A 12,463-nucleotide genomic window follows, 5' to 3' on the forward strand; every position below is an offset into this window, starting at 1 on the left:
AAGTACAAATTCAAATTCCCATCTCTTAACATTAAAAACTTATCTATCTATCTGTCAGTTCTCTTCTTCTTATTAGAAAGAGGACAGAAAGGAGGTTTTTAGCGATTCACAATACAAATAACAGAAAAGGCCACCGAATGCAATAAACCGGCATATCTATGTTTTATAGACCTGACAAAGGCTTTCGATCGCATTTAAGTCGAAGACGTCTTACACCTACTGTATAAAAGAAACATACCAATCAATATTATACAAACCATCGAAAACATCTGCGTCTATAATCGAATGCAGGCAATAAATGAAAAACTAAACAGTGTATACCAGTACAAAGCAGAGTCAGACAAGGTGACTCGTTAAGCCCACTTCTCTTATATATAATAATGGACGAAATAATACAAACAGTACCTAAAGATCATGGTTACAGACGACGCCGTAGGTATTAATCGCCGAGACAGAAGACGAGCTCCAAAGATTAACACACATCTTCAACACAACAGCCAAGAAATACATTATGATAATTTCAGCAGAAAAAACCAAATGTATGACATCTAAATGAGATGTTTATGTCCAAATGTATGGCAATAAATATAAATATATTTATTCCCAGTTAAATAGTAATTAATGTATGGCAATATAAAGTTGATGGGAAAATAATAAAGCAGGAATTAAGGTTTAGATATCTAGGAATAGATATAATTAGTTACGGAGATGTTGAAGAAGAAGTACGACAACAAAGCTTAAAGGCAAGTAAAGCGGCGGGATCTCTTAATGGCACAATCTGGAAGAACAAACACCTAAGACAAGACACAAAACCAAGAATCTATAAAGCAGCAATTAGACCTATATTAACAAACACGGCAGAGACAAAACCTGACACATCTAAAACGAGATGATTACCTACTAGAAACAACAGAGATGAAAATATTCCGACGAATATTAGGGAAAAGTCTGTTGGATAGGGAGAAAAGCGAAAACATAAGAGCATGCAATATAGAAGACATAAATGGATGGATGACAAAACGGAAACAGGAGTGGAACGAACACATTAGTAGAATGGCAGAGGATAGGATAGCACGAATATCATGAGATAAGTCACCAAATGGACGAAGAAGTATTGGCAGGCCAAGAAAAAGATGGTGCTATAATTTAAACAATTTAGAAGGCTAATATTGAAGAGGAAACAGGCTTTAAAGCCTACATACAAGAAGGAAGAAGAAGAAGCACTGGGGGGAACGGGCTCGTATTACAATGATCAGTTCATGATACTATGATTAAGAAGATAAGATATTGTGCATAAGTCGTGACATAATTGGAGAGTTGCACGTTCGTAATGTCAGTATTTTGTATGTGTCAATAAATAATCTTTAATAAATAGTTTGGAGATATCCTTTTGTGTACGATTATTGTAATTATTAAACCTTTATTTAATATTATTATTTTGCTAATTGAATAATTTCATCACAGAATGCATAAAAATCCCATTTAACTTTAATAAGAATTCAAATTCTACTCTCCAATGACGGCATGCGCGAACACGACCGATTTTGGGTTACGGGAAGATCCTATCTTGTTAGTCATAGAAGATATCAATGAAAGTTTCAATCTTACTTAAGCATGTGTGGCACTTTTCCCACAAACTTTTTAAAAACCAAGTTCATGTCTTCTCTTGAACTTTTCTAGCCATCCATTACTGGCTCTGAAATTAGCCACTCCGGATGATTTACAGTATATTTCGATTTTTTTTTTGTAGCAGTGGTCCACTAACATTGATATTTTGGCTCCGACACTGCTCAAACCATTTGGAATCCAGGGTTACCCCTTTATATTTGACCTCATCGATTGTTTCTAGTTCCTCTCCAAATAATTTCAGCTCACTGAGTCTAGTTCCCAGTTTCCTCTTATTGGTAAAAGCTACTAGTTCAGTTATTTACTATCAATGCTAGTAAATTTACTATTTACTAGCAATATGCATTATTTTCACCAAATCAAGAAAATCAACAACATAAGCTAGCATATACAGACCGGTAATTCTGCTACCAACAATGATCAAAAGGCTTCTATTAAAGAATATAAAAACACTAAATAATACAACATTATCCATATAAGGTTTTAACAAAGTCTGGCTCACAAGATTGTTGTACAAATTAAAATGGTGATGAATTATCTATTTAACATAAAAAGACAACGGGAGTACCACCAGGAAGCATGCTTGGACCATTCCTTTATTTATTAAAGACTGCCGATGTTCTTCTAAATAATGACACACTAACAGCAACATCCGCAGATGACACTAATTTTGTCCTCAAACAAAGATCCAACCACTGAAAAATTTTAAATCATTTTGCTTACTGCAATATTGGCTAGAAAAGATGGATATACCAAATGGTAATTTCTTTAATTAGAATTAAAATTCAGTAAAAACGCCATTTGGGAAAAATGGTTTTTACCACATCCTCATTATTTATTTATTGCTATTAAAAAAATAAAATAAAATCATTTTTCTTAATTATATTTTTATTATAATCTAAAAACTAAGAAATACAGCACTAACAGAAAAATAATTTCAGCTTTATAACAATAACGTTAGGACACTCCTTGGAAGAATTGTTAAATACATTTAATAATAGGCACATTAGGTATATAAAGTTTCTAAACAGATGGGAATAATATCCCATAATAATTATAATAATTATGAATTCCGTTTTCAATTTGGAACATATTTTTAGTATATGTTATGAGCAATATAACAAACTATAATTATTCTGATTATAATAATTCCGAGAATGTTTAATCTAATATATATATATATATATATATATATATATATATATATATATATATATATATATATATATATATATATATATATATATATATGTACAACAGAACTGTTTTCACTTTTTTATGTAGGGATCTACTTTCTGCACTCTTTTGCAATCTTCTTTCTTCATTATTTTTCATCTTATTCCTTCCTAATCCAGCTATCTTCAGTTTGCCAAATACGGGATGAAATCATGGAGGATTTCAAATATATATACAATATAGTCCAAATGGACTATATTATATCATAAATTCAACAAAATCTTTGGAGAACAAGATATATAAAAAATTATTTAGAGCTAAGGAAAATTTAACAGATTATTAAATTTACAGCAGGAAAAATAAATGGCACACCAAATGTAAACAATTTAGTTTCCTACAAAACCGACCAACTTTTGCAGAAGTATCGGCATTCTAGAGTTAAACCTATCCATCTTAAACAATCTATAAACTTAAAAAATTTAAATTACAAAGTGCCAAAAAACATTAAATTAGAAATTATGCTGCTTTTAAACAAATTATTGAATTGCTCAACTGATACATAAAATTTGGAACTGAATTCTCCACTTATATGTGAAAAACTGAATTATAAATGAGCAAAATGATATTTTTCTTTTATTTTTAATTACATGATAACAATTTTAGTATGTGCCACTGCCTTATAACTTTTCTATAGGCATTGAATGTTTTGTTGCTTTATACAGTAAGGCACTAAAATACATCACAATAACAGTTTAGATTAACTTACTACAATAAATAACTTAAAAAAGTTTGCAAAATAAAAAAATCATCATAAAACAACCAAAAAACACATTTCTTTCTAATAAAGTATTTAAGAATGGAAGATATTCGTTTAAATAAGAATTCTAAATGATACAAAACAGTTAAAATAAACAATACAGCTTAAAATGAATAGATGAGCAACAATGCTGGTATTCTACAAGAAAAGTTTGATGCAGAATATGCAATAGAGTGACTGAACGTAATAATCTGCATATATTAATTAATCAATACTAACAACATAAAACCATATGATTAATTATCTTCATATAAAAGATCGAGTCATATCTTAGTAGCAGAACCATGGTACCAAAAAATATAAAAATAGAGACTAGAAGGGAAGGAGACTATCTGGATGGAAAGATACCAGTATATTATAAAGAAAATAACTTAAAAATAGAATAACTTAATAGTGGAAAGTAAGAAAAACAGACAGCATTGGAAACAAGTAAAAAAGGCAGCCAACAGGCAACTGAGAAAAAGATGATCAAAGTATAAAAATGTAAACTTGGCATAAAAATATAACAGTCAACTTGCTTTTAATAAACAACACAAGAAGGAAAACATCCAATGTGTTGAACTAATCATGAAAGATAATCAAATATTCACTGCCTTGACCTCTTATTCAGATATCATTATATCTTCAGTTGGTTTATCATTATTTACATTCTCTTGAAGAGCTTGAAGTTCAGCATAAGTGAGTACATGCCTTTTTTCATGGGCCTTCATATGGTCAAGCCTTCTGAATCTTTTCTTGCAGATTCTACATTGGAAAGACAATCCAGGAGCATGAATTAGTAAATGTCTAATAAAAATGGATCTGAAGTTTTTTGTTTTCACTGGCTGTTCGCATATAGGGCAAAATGATCTGTCAGGATAATCAAAATACTTTCGAATTTCATGTACTGGTAGTATATATCTTGTTGCTGTGTGAAATTCTCTTTTATGTTTTAAAAGCTCCATTGGAGTTTCGGCTATAAAATCGCAGAATTTACACTTGGTGTCTTTAGTTACCTTAGGAGTGTCATCTTCTGAATCTACTTCATCATAATCATAAATGGAGATATCATACTTGGGTTGTTTTGTCATAGGTTCTTCAATGATTTCTGTTGTACCAGAAACATCATTAAGCTTGTCACTTCCTGTATATGGAGATTGGCACCTTGAATTATCACTTTCTTTGGTTCTTGTACTTATTATTTCTTTATCTCTCAGGTTATTCTTTTTAATACATTGGTTCATGTGTGATTTGTATGTATTCTCACTTGGAAAAACTTTAATGCAATTTTGACAAGGGTAGAAATTGTTTCTGTTCTGAGATACAATTGTGCTATCATCTTGAATGGGAGCAGTTTCTGTTAGAGTTTCAGTAGAATCATTAGTACTATTAAACTTCACGTTTGATATATGAAAATTACTATTGGAACACTTTTTCATATGGTTTTTATAATCTTTTTGGACAGAAAATATTTTGCAGCATAGTTGGCATGAATGTAAAACAGCACTGGAATCTTCTACAAAATTATTATCAATTTTGTTGTTATATACTTTCTGTACATAATCAGCTTCTTTTATTTCATCAAACGTTACGTTAATATTTTCGATATATTTTTGGGATAAGTTTTTAGAGACTGTTACACTTTCATTTTTGTTTTCATCCAGAGATTTTCTCTTACGACTGTTTTGTTTTTTTCTGGGTGCCATACTTGTCCTCTTGTTATATAAACACTACAGTTTCATCTTAAAATTAACAATCAACCGAACTAAAATAAATAGTAAATAAAAATTAAAACAAAACTGAAAACTAAACAACCATGACAGCTGATTCTAAACGTCAACGTCGTCGTCAACTAGCTAACGAAACTTGACTGTTCTTCTTTTTAGTAGACGGAATACAGAAGTTTTGGCCTTGTACAGAAAAAAGCTCTAGCTTATTTTTTATCTTAACCATTTTTATCTTCTATTGAAAATTTTTACGCCAGAAGTCTTGATGGCCAACAAGAAGGATAAGACCTTAAAAGTAAGTAGATGGAAAATAGATTGAAATATGGTACAAATTTTTTTCTAAATGTACCTATCTAATATAAGAAAAGGGTTCAATATAACTTAAAGCAAACATTCAGAATAAAATCACTTTAATTTCAATTATTTCATAATTTTTTCTACTACGAAAACTGTAAATAAAAATCTATAAAAAGCTACATTCGTTTTCTGTCTATTAAATAATTGATAAAAAAATAACCAACTAAATACGACATTTCGCAAATAAAATCCTACTGGGATATGAAACAAATGGAGAGATTTGAAGTTGTTGAAACACATTTTCTATTTACCAGATTAGGGTACCTCCATATATACCCAAATTTTAAATTTGGAACTGAAAAATAGCAGATGAATCCGGTTATCGAACGCTTCTATTACACATTTTTAATGATACACAATTTGGTTTTTGCAAAGGCCTAGTAACGCGAGAAGCTCTTTTTTCACTTAATATAGATACTGATACAAAGATGCCTGGACGTCAATCAAGATATATACGCATGTTTTTTGACTATAATAATCAAAGAAGATTGACTACAACGACCTCAGGATCATATCAAATTTATACTATAAACAGCGAGCAAAAGTATGTGTTAACGAACAGTTGTCAGAAGAAATTGAAATTAGACGTGGAGTGAGACAGGGATGCGTATTGTCGCCAATTCTTTTTAATGCCTACTCCGAAGAGATCTTGAAAAACGCTCTTGAGGGTGAAACAGCTGGAATAAAGGTAAATGGAGTTCCCAATAACAACATTAGATATGCGGACGACACTGTATGATCTTAGCCGAAAATATGGAAAAGAGTATGGTCTAACAATGAACGTCAAGAAGACGAAATTTATGAGAATATCGAAAACTCATCGAATATCGAAAGAAATAACGAGAATCTTCTAATAAAAGGGACCAACGTCGAACAAGTGGACAAATATGCATATCTGGGAACAATGATTAACTCCACAAATGATTACGTTCAGGAGATCAAAATCAGAATAGAAAAGGCCAGAGAAAATTTCAACAAAATGAGAAGTGTACTATGTACAAGGGATTTAAAATTGGAACTAAGAGTTAGGTTGGCGAGGTGCTATATTTTTTCTACTTTGTTTTATGGAATAGAATCTTGGACCTTAAATGAGACATCAATGAAAAAACTGGAATCATTCGAGCTGTGGGTGTATAGAAGAAATCTGAAAATATCGTGGACAGAACACGTCACAAACAAAGAGATTCTGAGAAGGATGAATAAAGAAATAGAAATTTTAAATACAAATAAAACAAGAAAATTGGAATGTCTCGGACATAATAATATTACACGTGGAGAGAAATACATCTTGCTCTAACTGATTATGCAGGGAAAGATCCAAGGAAAGAGAAGCATAGGGAGGCGTAGAATGTCATGACTGCGCAACCTGAGAGACTGGCACGGATGTACATCAAATGAACTTTTCAGAGCAGCCGTCTCAAAAGTCCGAATAGCTATGATGATTGCTGACCTCCGCCGCGGAGATGGCACTTGAAGAAGAAGATTACATATTTTATCCACTTAAATCAATCGAAAACATATGAGACGAAGTTCGTGCCTTTGGAATAGCTTCGTTTAGGTGTGTGCAAAACTACATCTCTAAAATCAACACTTGCTTGGTCTTCTACGTTTGGAAAAACAAGAACATAAGGCGCTGCCTGTTTCCTCAGGTGGGTCACATGATGGTCAGTCAAATTGTGTTTAAAAATTACTTTGGCCACGTAATATCTACATAAGAGATTTTTTTCTTGTCAAATTTGACAAACAAGAAATCCTCAATATTTATATTTTCTGGATTAGGAGGGATCCAATTTTATATAGATTTTTGCATCCGATGACCAATCTAGATCCTTGTCGCTATGATCCTCAATTTCAATGACTCATGGCTCTAATTGCAGTCACGTGGCGATTGTAAACATGTGATCTTCTTTGTTTGAATTTTTTAGTTTCTGTTAGATCCAATAAGTTCTTTGCTGCTTTTAATATCCTTGCTTTCTCTCTAATCAGTTTAAGAGCGTAGGCGCAAAATATCCGGCCAATGCTTTTTAAATGCATTCATTTTTTTCGAATCCTAAAAAAACTAATAAGTATTTTTGAAAAATTTAAACGCAGAATGAAAGAATACATTATTACTGAGGGCCGAAAGTCCCTGAAAACTTCTATAATGTTTATTTTAATAAGTTACGGGGGTGAAAAAAAGAGAAAATTTAGTGTGATTTTTAATTTCAAATATCTCATTCAAAAAAACTTTTTGTTTATTCTAAGTGACTTTTGGCCCTCGGTAATAATGTAATCTTTCATTCTGCGTTTAAATTTTTCAAAAATATTTATTAGTTTTCTTAGGATTCGAAAAAAATGATTGCATTTAAAAAGGATTGGCCCGAAATTTTGCGGCTACACTCTTAAGTAAGTTGTCGATTCTTGTCTTTTTGGTCTATTACATTTGTAATGGTAATTTGTACATTTGTAATCTATTCTTTTCTGGGTATCAGTGTAAACTCTGGATTTCCATTTTTCTCTTCCCTTTCTGGATGATTTTTGATTCATATTTCTTTTTGGATATGGTCTTACCGCTATTGGTGACAATATAGTAGAAGAAAGCATGATGCACCAACTTTTGTATATAGAATAACAATTGAGTACTCAAGAATGTCGGTCTATTCATCTAGTCTAGAGGTTCAACTTCATCAGATCGCATTTCGTATCTTTCACTTTCTTCAATAAGTTCATTTTGACTTGTATCCATGAACTCAACTTCTTGTGTCTCTGGATCCTATTTAATCTTATCGTGTGTATTTTGATATTGAAAATCTACATTTGGAGGTTGAGAGTCGTCTTCAAAAATTTCAATAGGCGCGAAATCATCATCTCCAAATGCAAGTCTATTGAATGGTCAATCTCGTGCCGTAAAAAGCCACTTGTGTTGTTCTTGGGTGTAAAAAATTCCAGTTCAAGACATTCCATGTCTTCGATAAATCTGCTATGTTATAAATAAACAAAGTTTTTTTTACGTTTCAAATGTGCCAATCTTTTAAATCTATTTTCGGTTTGAAATTAAAGGGGCCTCAAAAAAGATGAAAAAAATTACCACTTTTACCCCCCAGGCTTCCTCTAAAACGCCACCTTTGGGGGAAGGGGCGTGGAAAAAATCGTTTTACCAAGAATCTGTATGCTACACAAAAAAATATTTCAAATAAAGAATGTAGCTAAGATAATTTTAATCAAAAATGTTTATGACCACTTTTTGTGTAAAATAAACCGTTGTCTCAGAAACAACGCTTGAAGGGACCGGTGATTTTGAATTTCAGTTACGCGCGAGAAATATCAATTTTAAATAAAATTTGTATCAACTCGAGGGTAAAAATTCCATATTTTTTAATCAAAATGTCCTATTAACAAAAATCCAAATAATTTTAAAAGGTGAAGAATGCAATTTTTGTATTTTTACTCAAACGAAGTCAGTTTTTATAAAGGTATTAAATAAATAAACGTTGATTTTTGCCATTTTTTATGATTCTTATGAGATCAATAAAATTTATCACTTTCCTAGATCCTAATCTTCATAACCTATAGCACAAAATTTCGGTTTTGAGTTTTGGCAATAAATGTAAGGCACTTGAAATATGCCTAAAAAACTATTAATTTAAAATTTCACATTAGAAACGATCTAAAATGTTTAAAACTGCCTTTTCTTGATCGAACAAGTACATTTTTCGAAACTACACAACTTCAGTTACAAATTACACCCAATGCTGCCTTTGTGGAGGAATTTCCTATGACGTGTGATCGTTTGTACTGTAACAGCTTAAATTTTAAAAGCTTAAACACTCTGATCAAAAGATATCGAATTTTTACCGTCGAGTTGATCCAAATTTTATTTAAAATTGATTTCGCGCGCTTAACTGACACTCACAATCGCTGGTCGATTCAAGCGTTGTTTGTAAGATAACGTTTCATTCTACACAAAAAGTGCTAATAAACATTTTTATTAAAAATTCTCTCAGCTACATTTTTTGCTTGAAATATTTTTTTGTGCAATGTACAGATTCTTGGCAAATCGATTTTTTTAGTTTTCCCCCCGGTTTAAGAAGAAGCTGGGAGGTAAAAGTGGTAAACTTTTTTGCATCTGTTTTGAGGTCCCAAAATTGACATTATCAGCTTGCTTGTATGATTTTTAGAGGTCAAATCTCTGACGACTGTACTATTAGTTGACTGTTTCGATGAAAATATGTGACTCGTGATTGTCACAAATAATAAAAATGGGTGTTTTCCTTAGAGCATGAAGTGTGCTGCTGAATATGCTTTAGAACTTGAATGCGCAATTCTACCGTTAACCAGCCACTTCAGTTTGCTAAGCCTAGACTTCCGTTTGGAGCACCATTTAAGAATGGGTCTTTAAAGTGAACACGTCAGAAAACATAAATAAAGGGAAGCGCAGCGCCAGTAGCAGTTCCTATTCCCCAAAACGTAACTAGTTCTTCTCTCACTTCTAATATGACTTGTCTTACCTTCTTCTGTTTTATTTCGGCCAAAATTTAAGTTTTTTGTTGATACAATCAAATCGCATGCGCACAGAACAGATCACGAGCAGCGCACAGGACCTATCACAAGCAGCGCCCAATGTACTTAAGCACAACACACAGCAGCCTAGAAATCAGTTCTCCTGGAACACCAGGAAAAAGCAGAACTAATCTGACTTGATAATCACAAGTGTGACCTTGCCGAAACTTCGTCAAATCAATGGTTTTCGTAAAAACCAAAATTATTCAACGCGAAGTCAAACCCGGAAAACCACAGAAAATACATATAGTGCCAAACGTCAAATTCAGTATACAGTGTGTCAATTTTAAAACTTACAATGGGCTATATCTCACGAACAAAAGCTGATATCGAAAAAAAGGTTGAAACCGTTTCTAGGATAGTAAGGGGGAACTAAAATGACATGAAAGAGAACTCACCCCCATCAACCCCCTAGGCCCCACCCACCACAACCAAAAATTTAAATTGCAAACCCCTACTTGTGATGCACCATTGAAAAGACTATAACAAATGCTATCTAATGGCATAAATAATGACTATACAGGGTGAAGCAATAATTGTGAAACTTTGGATTAAATGGAAAATTTAATGAGGTTTTTGTTGAACTGCAAATTTGTTAAAAATGTCAATTAAGTAAATGTTCAAAGTGGGTTCCGTTGTTTTGTAAACAATAAAACAGGATATTTTTATGTTTTGCACGAACTTTGGCAAACGTTGTTCTAGTAATAGTGCGACATGCTTGCGTAATTCTTTCTTGCAATTCCCCAAGTGACGCAGGTTAAGTTTTATAAACAACTGACTTCAGGTAACCCCATAGAAAAAAGTTAGGTGGCGGTAAGTCTGGTGACCTCGGTGGCCACTCAATAGGACCTCTCCTTGATCGTCCCTTTGGTTCTCTAATTCATGCACAATTAAAGGTATGAACAATTACCTGGTATGAACAAGGGGCCAATTATAGCATCGCCTAATATTCCTTTCCAAACATTCAGTTTTTCAGAATATTGAGTGTGACCTTCTCTCAATTGATGCGGGTTTGCATCACTCCAGTACCGACAGTTTTGTTTATATACATTACCATTCAGCATAAAAGTACATTCTTCAGTAAAACAAATATTTTTCAACATTCTCGGTTCAACGCGAATTCTTTCAGTCAAGAGTTCACAAAACTCAATGCGTAGGTCTGGATCATCATCGCCTAGTTCTTGAAGAATTTGTGTTTTGTACGGGTGAAACTTATGTAATTTCAACACCTTTCTAACCGACTCAAGTGAAAGTCCTGTCATTGCAGATACTTGACGTGTTGATGCAGTAGGCTCTATTGCAAAATTACTAAGGACTTCAATTTGGGATGCTTCATTCAGTAATGTTGGGGCATCCTTTTTTTATTTCGCACTGATCCCGTTTCTTTAAACTTTTCAACTAAATCGCGGACGTTCACGTGACTTACATTTTTGTCCAGATGACTTTCATGAAAATTTTGAGCTGTTCGTAAATAACACTGGTTCTGGGAGGCAAATATGAAAATGATCTCCACGCGTTCAGGAATACTGTAAACCATCGTGACAACTACAGCTGAATGACAGTACCGATCGTACAAATGATGAAAACTAAAGACATTTAACATTCTAAAATAAACCAAAAATTATCGAATCTGACAGAACCCAAAAACAGATGTTTTCAACTTGTTTTGCAAAAACGGCAAATTAAGTTTTTATTTAACAAAAAAAAAATCCGACGGGCACTTATCATTAAAAACAATAGTCCTGGAGATAGCATTACAATACAAAGGTCATAGTAAGTCGGCTGATATTAACACCCTGTATAATTATTAAACAATAATTATACAGGGTCATCAACAGAATCAACAAAAAGTCATTAAATTTTCCATTTAAGTCAAAGTTTCACAATTATTGCTTTACACTGTATAATTATTATTTATACCATTGGATAGCCTTTCTTATAGTCTTTTTAATGATGTATCACAAGTAGGGGTTTGCAATTTAAACTTTTTTGGTTGTGGTGGGTGAGGCCTAGGGGGTTGATGGGGGTGAGTTCTCTGTCATGCCATTTTAGTTCCCCCTTACTACCCTATAAACGGTTGCAAACATTTTTCGATATCAGCTTTTGTTCGTGAGATATAGCCCATTGTAAGTTTTAAAATTGACACACTATATATGTTTATATATTATCTAATGATAATAAAATATGAAAATATAAACTAAATATATATATGTATATATATATATATATATATATATATATA

General features: G+C 32.4%; 1 protein-coding gene across 1 annotated transcript; it reads right to left on the reverse strand.

The window, feature by feature from the left end:
- Positions 1-2,503: 2,503 nt before the first annotated feature.
- On the reverse strand, positions 2,504-5,440 carry LOC140436598 (uncharacterized). Its single transcript, XM_072525548.1, has one exon. The coding sequence runs from the start codon at positions 5,302-5,304 to the stop codon at positions 4,222-4,224; it is 1,083 nt and encodes a 360-aa protein (XP_072381649.1). The 5' UTR covers positions 5,305-5,440; the 3' UTR covers positions 2,504-4,221.
- Positions 5,441-12,463: the final 7,023 nt, after the last annotated feature.

The sequence above is a fragment of the Diabrotica undecimpunctata genome, chromosome 3 (assembly GCF_040954645.1).
Source record: "Diabrotica undecimpunctata isolate CICGRU chromosome 3, icDiaUnde3, whole genome shotgun sequence".
NCBI lineage: Eukaryota > Metazoa > Arthropoda > Insecta > Coleoptera > Chrysomelidae > Diabrotica > Diabrotica undecimpunctata.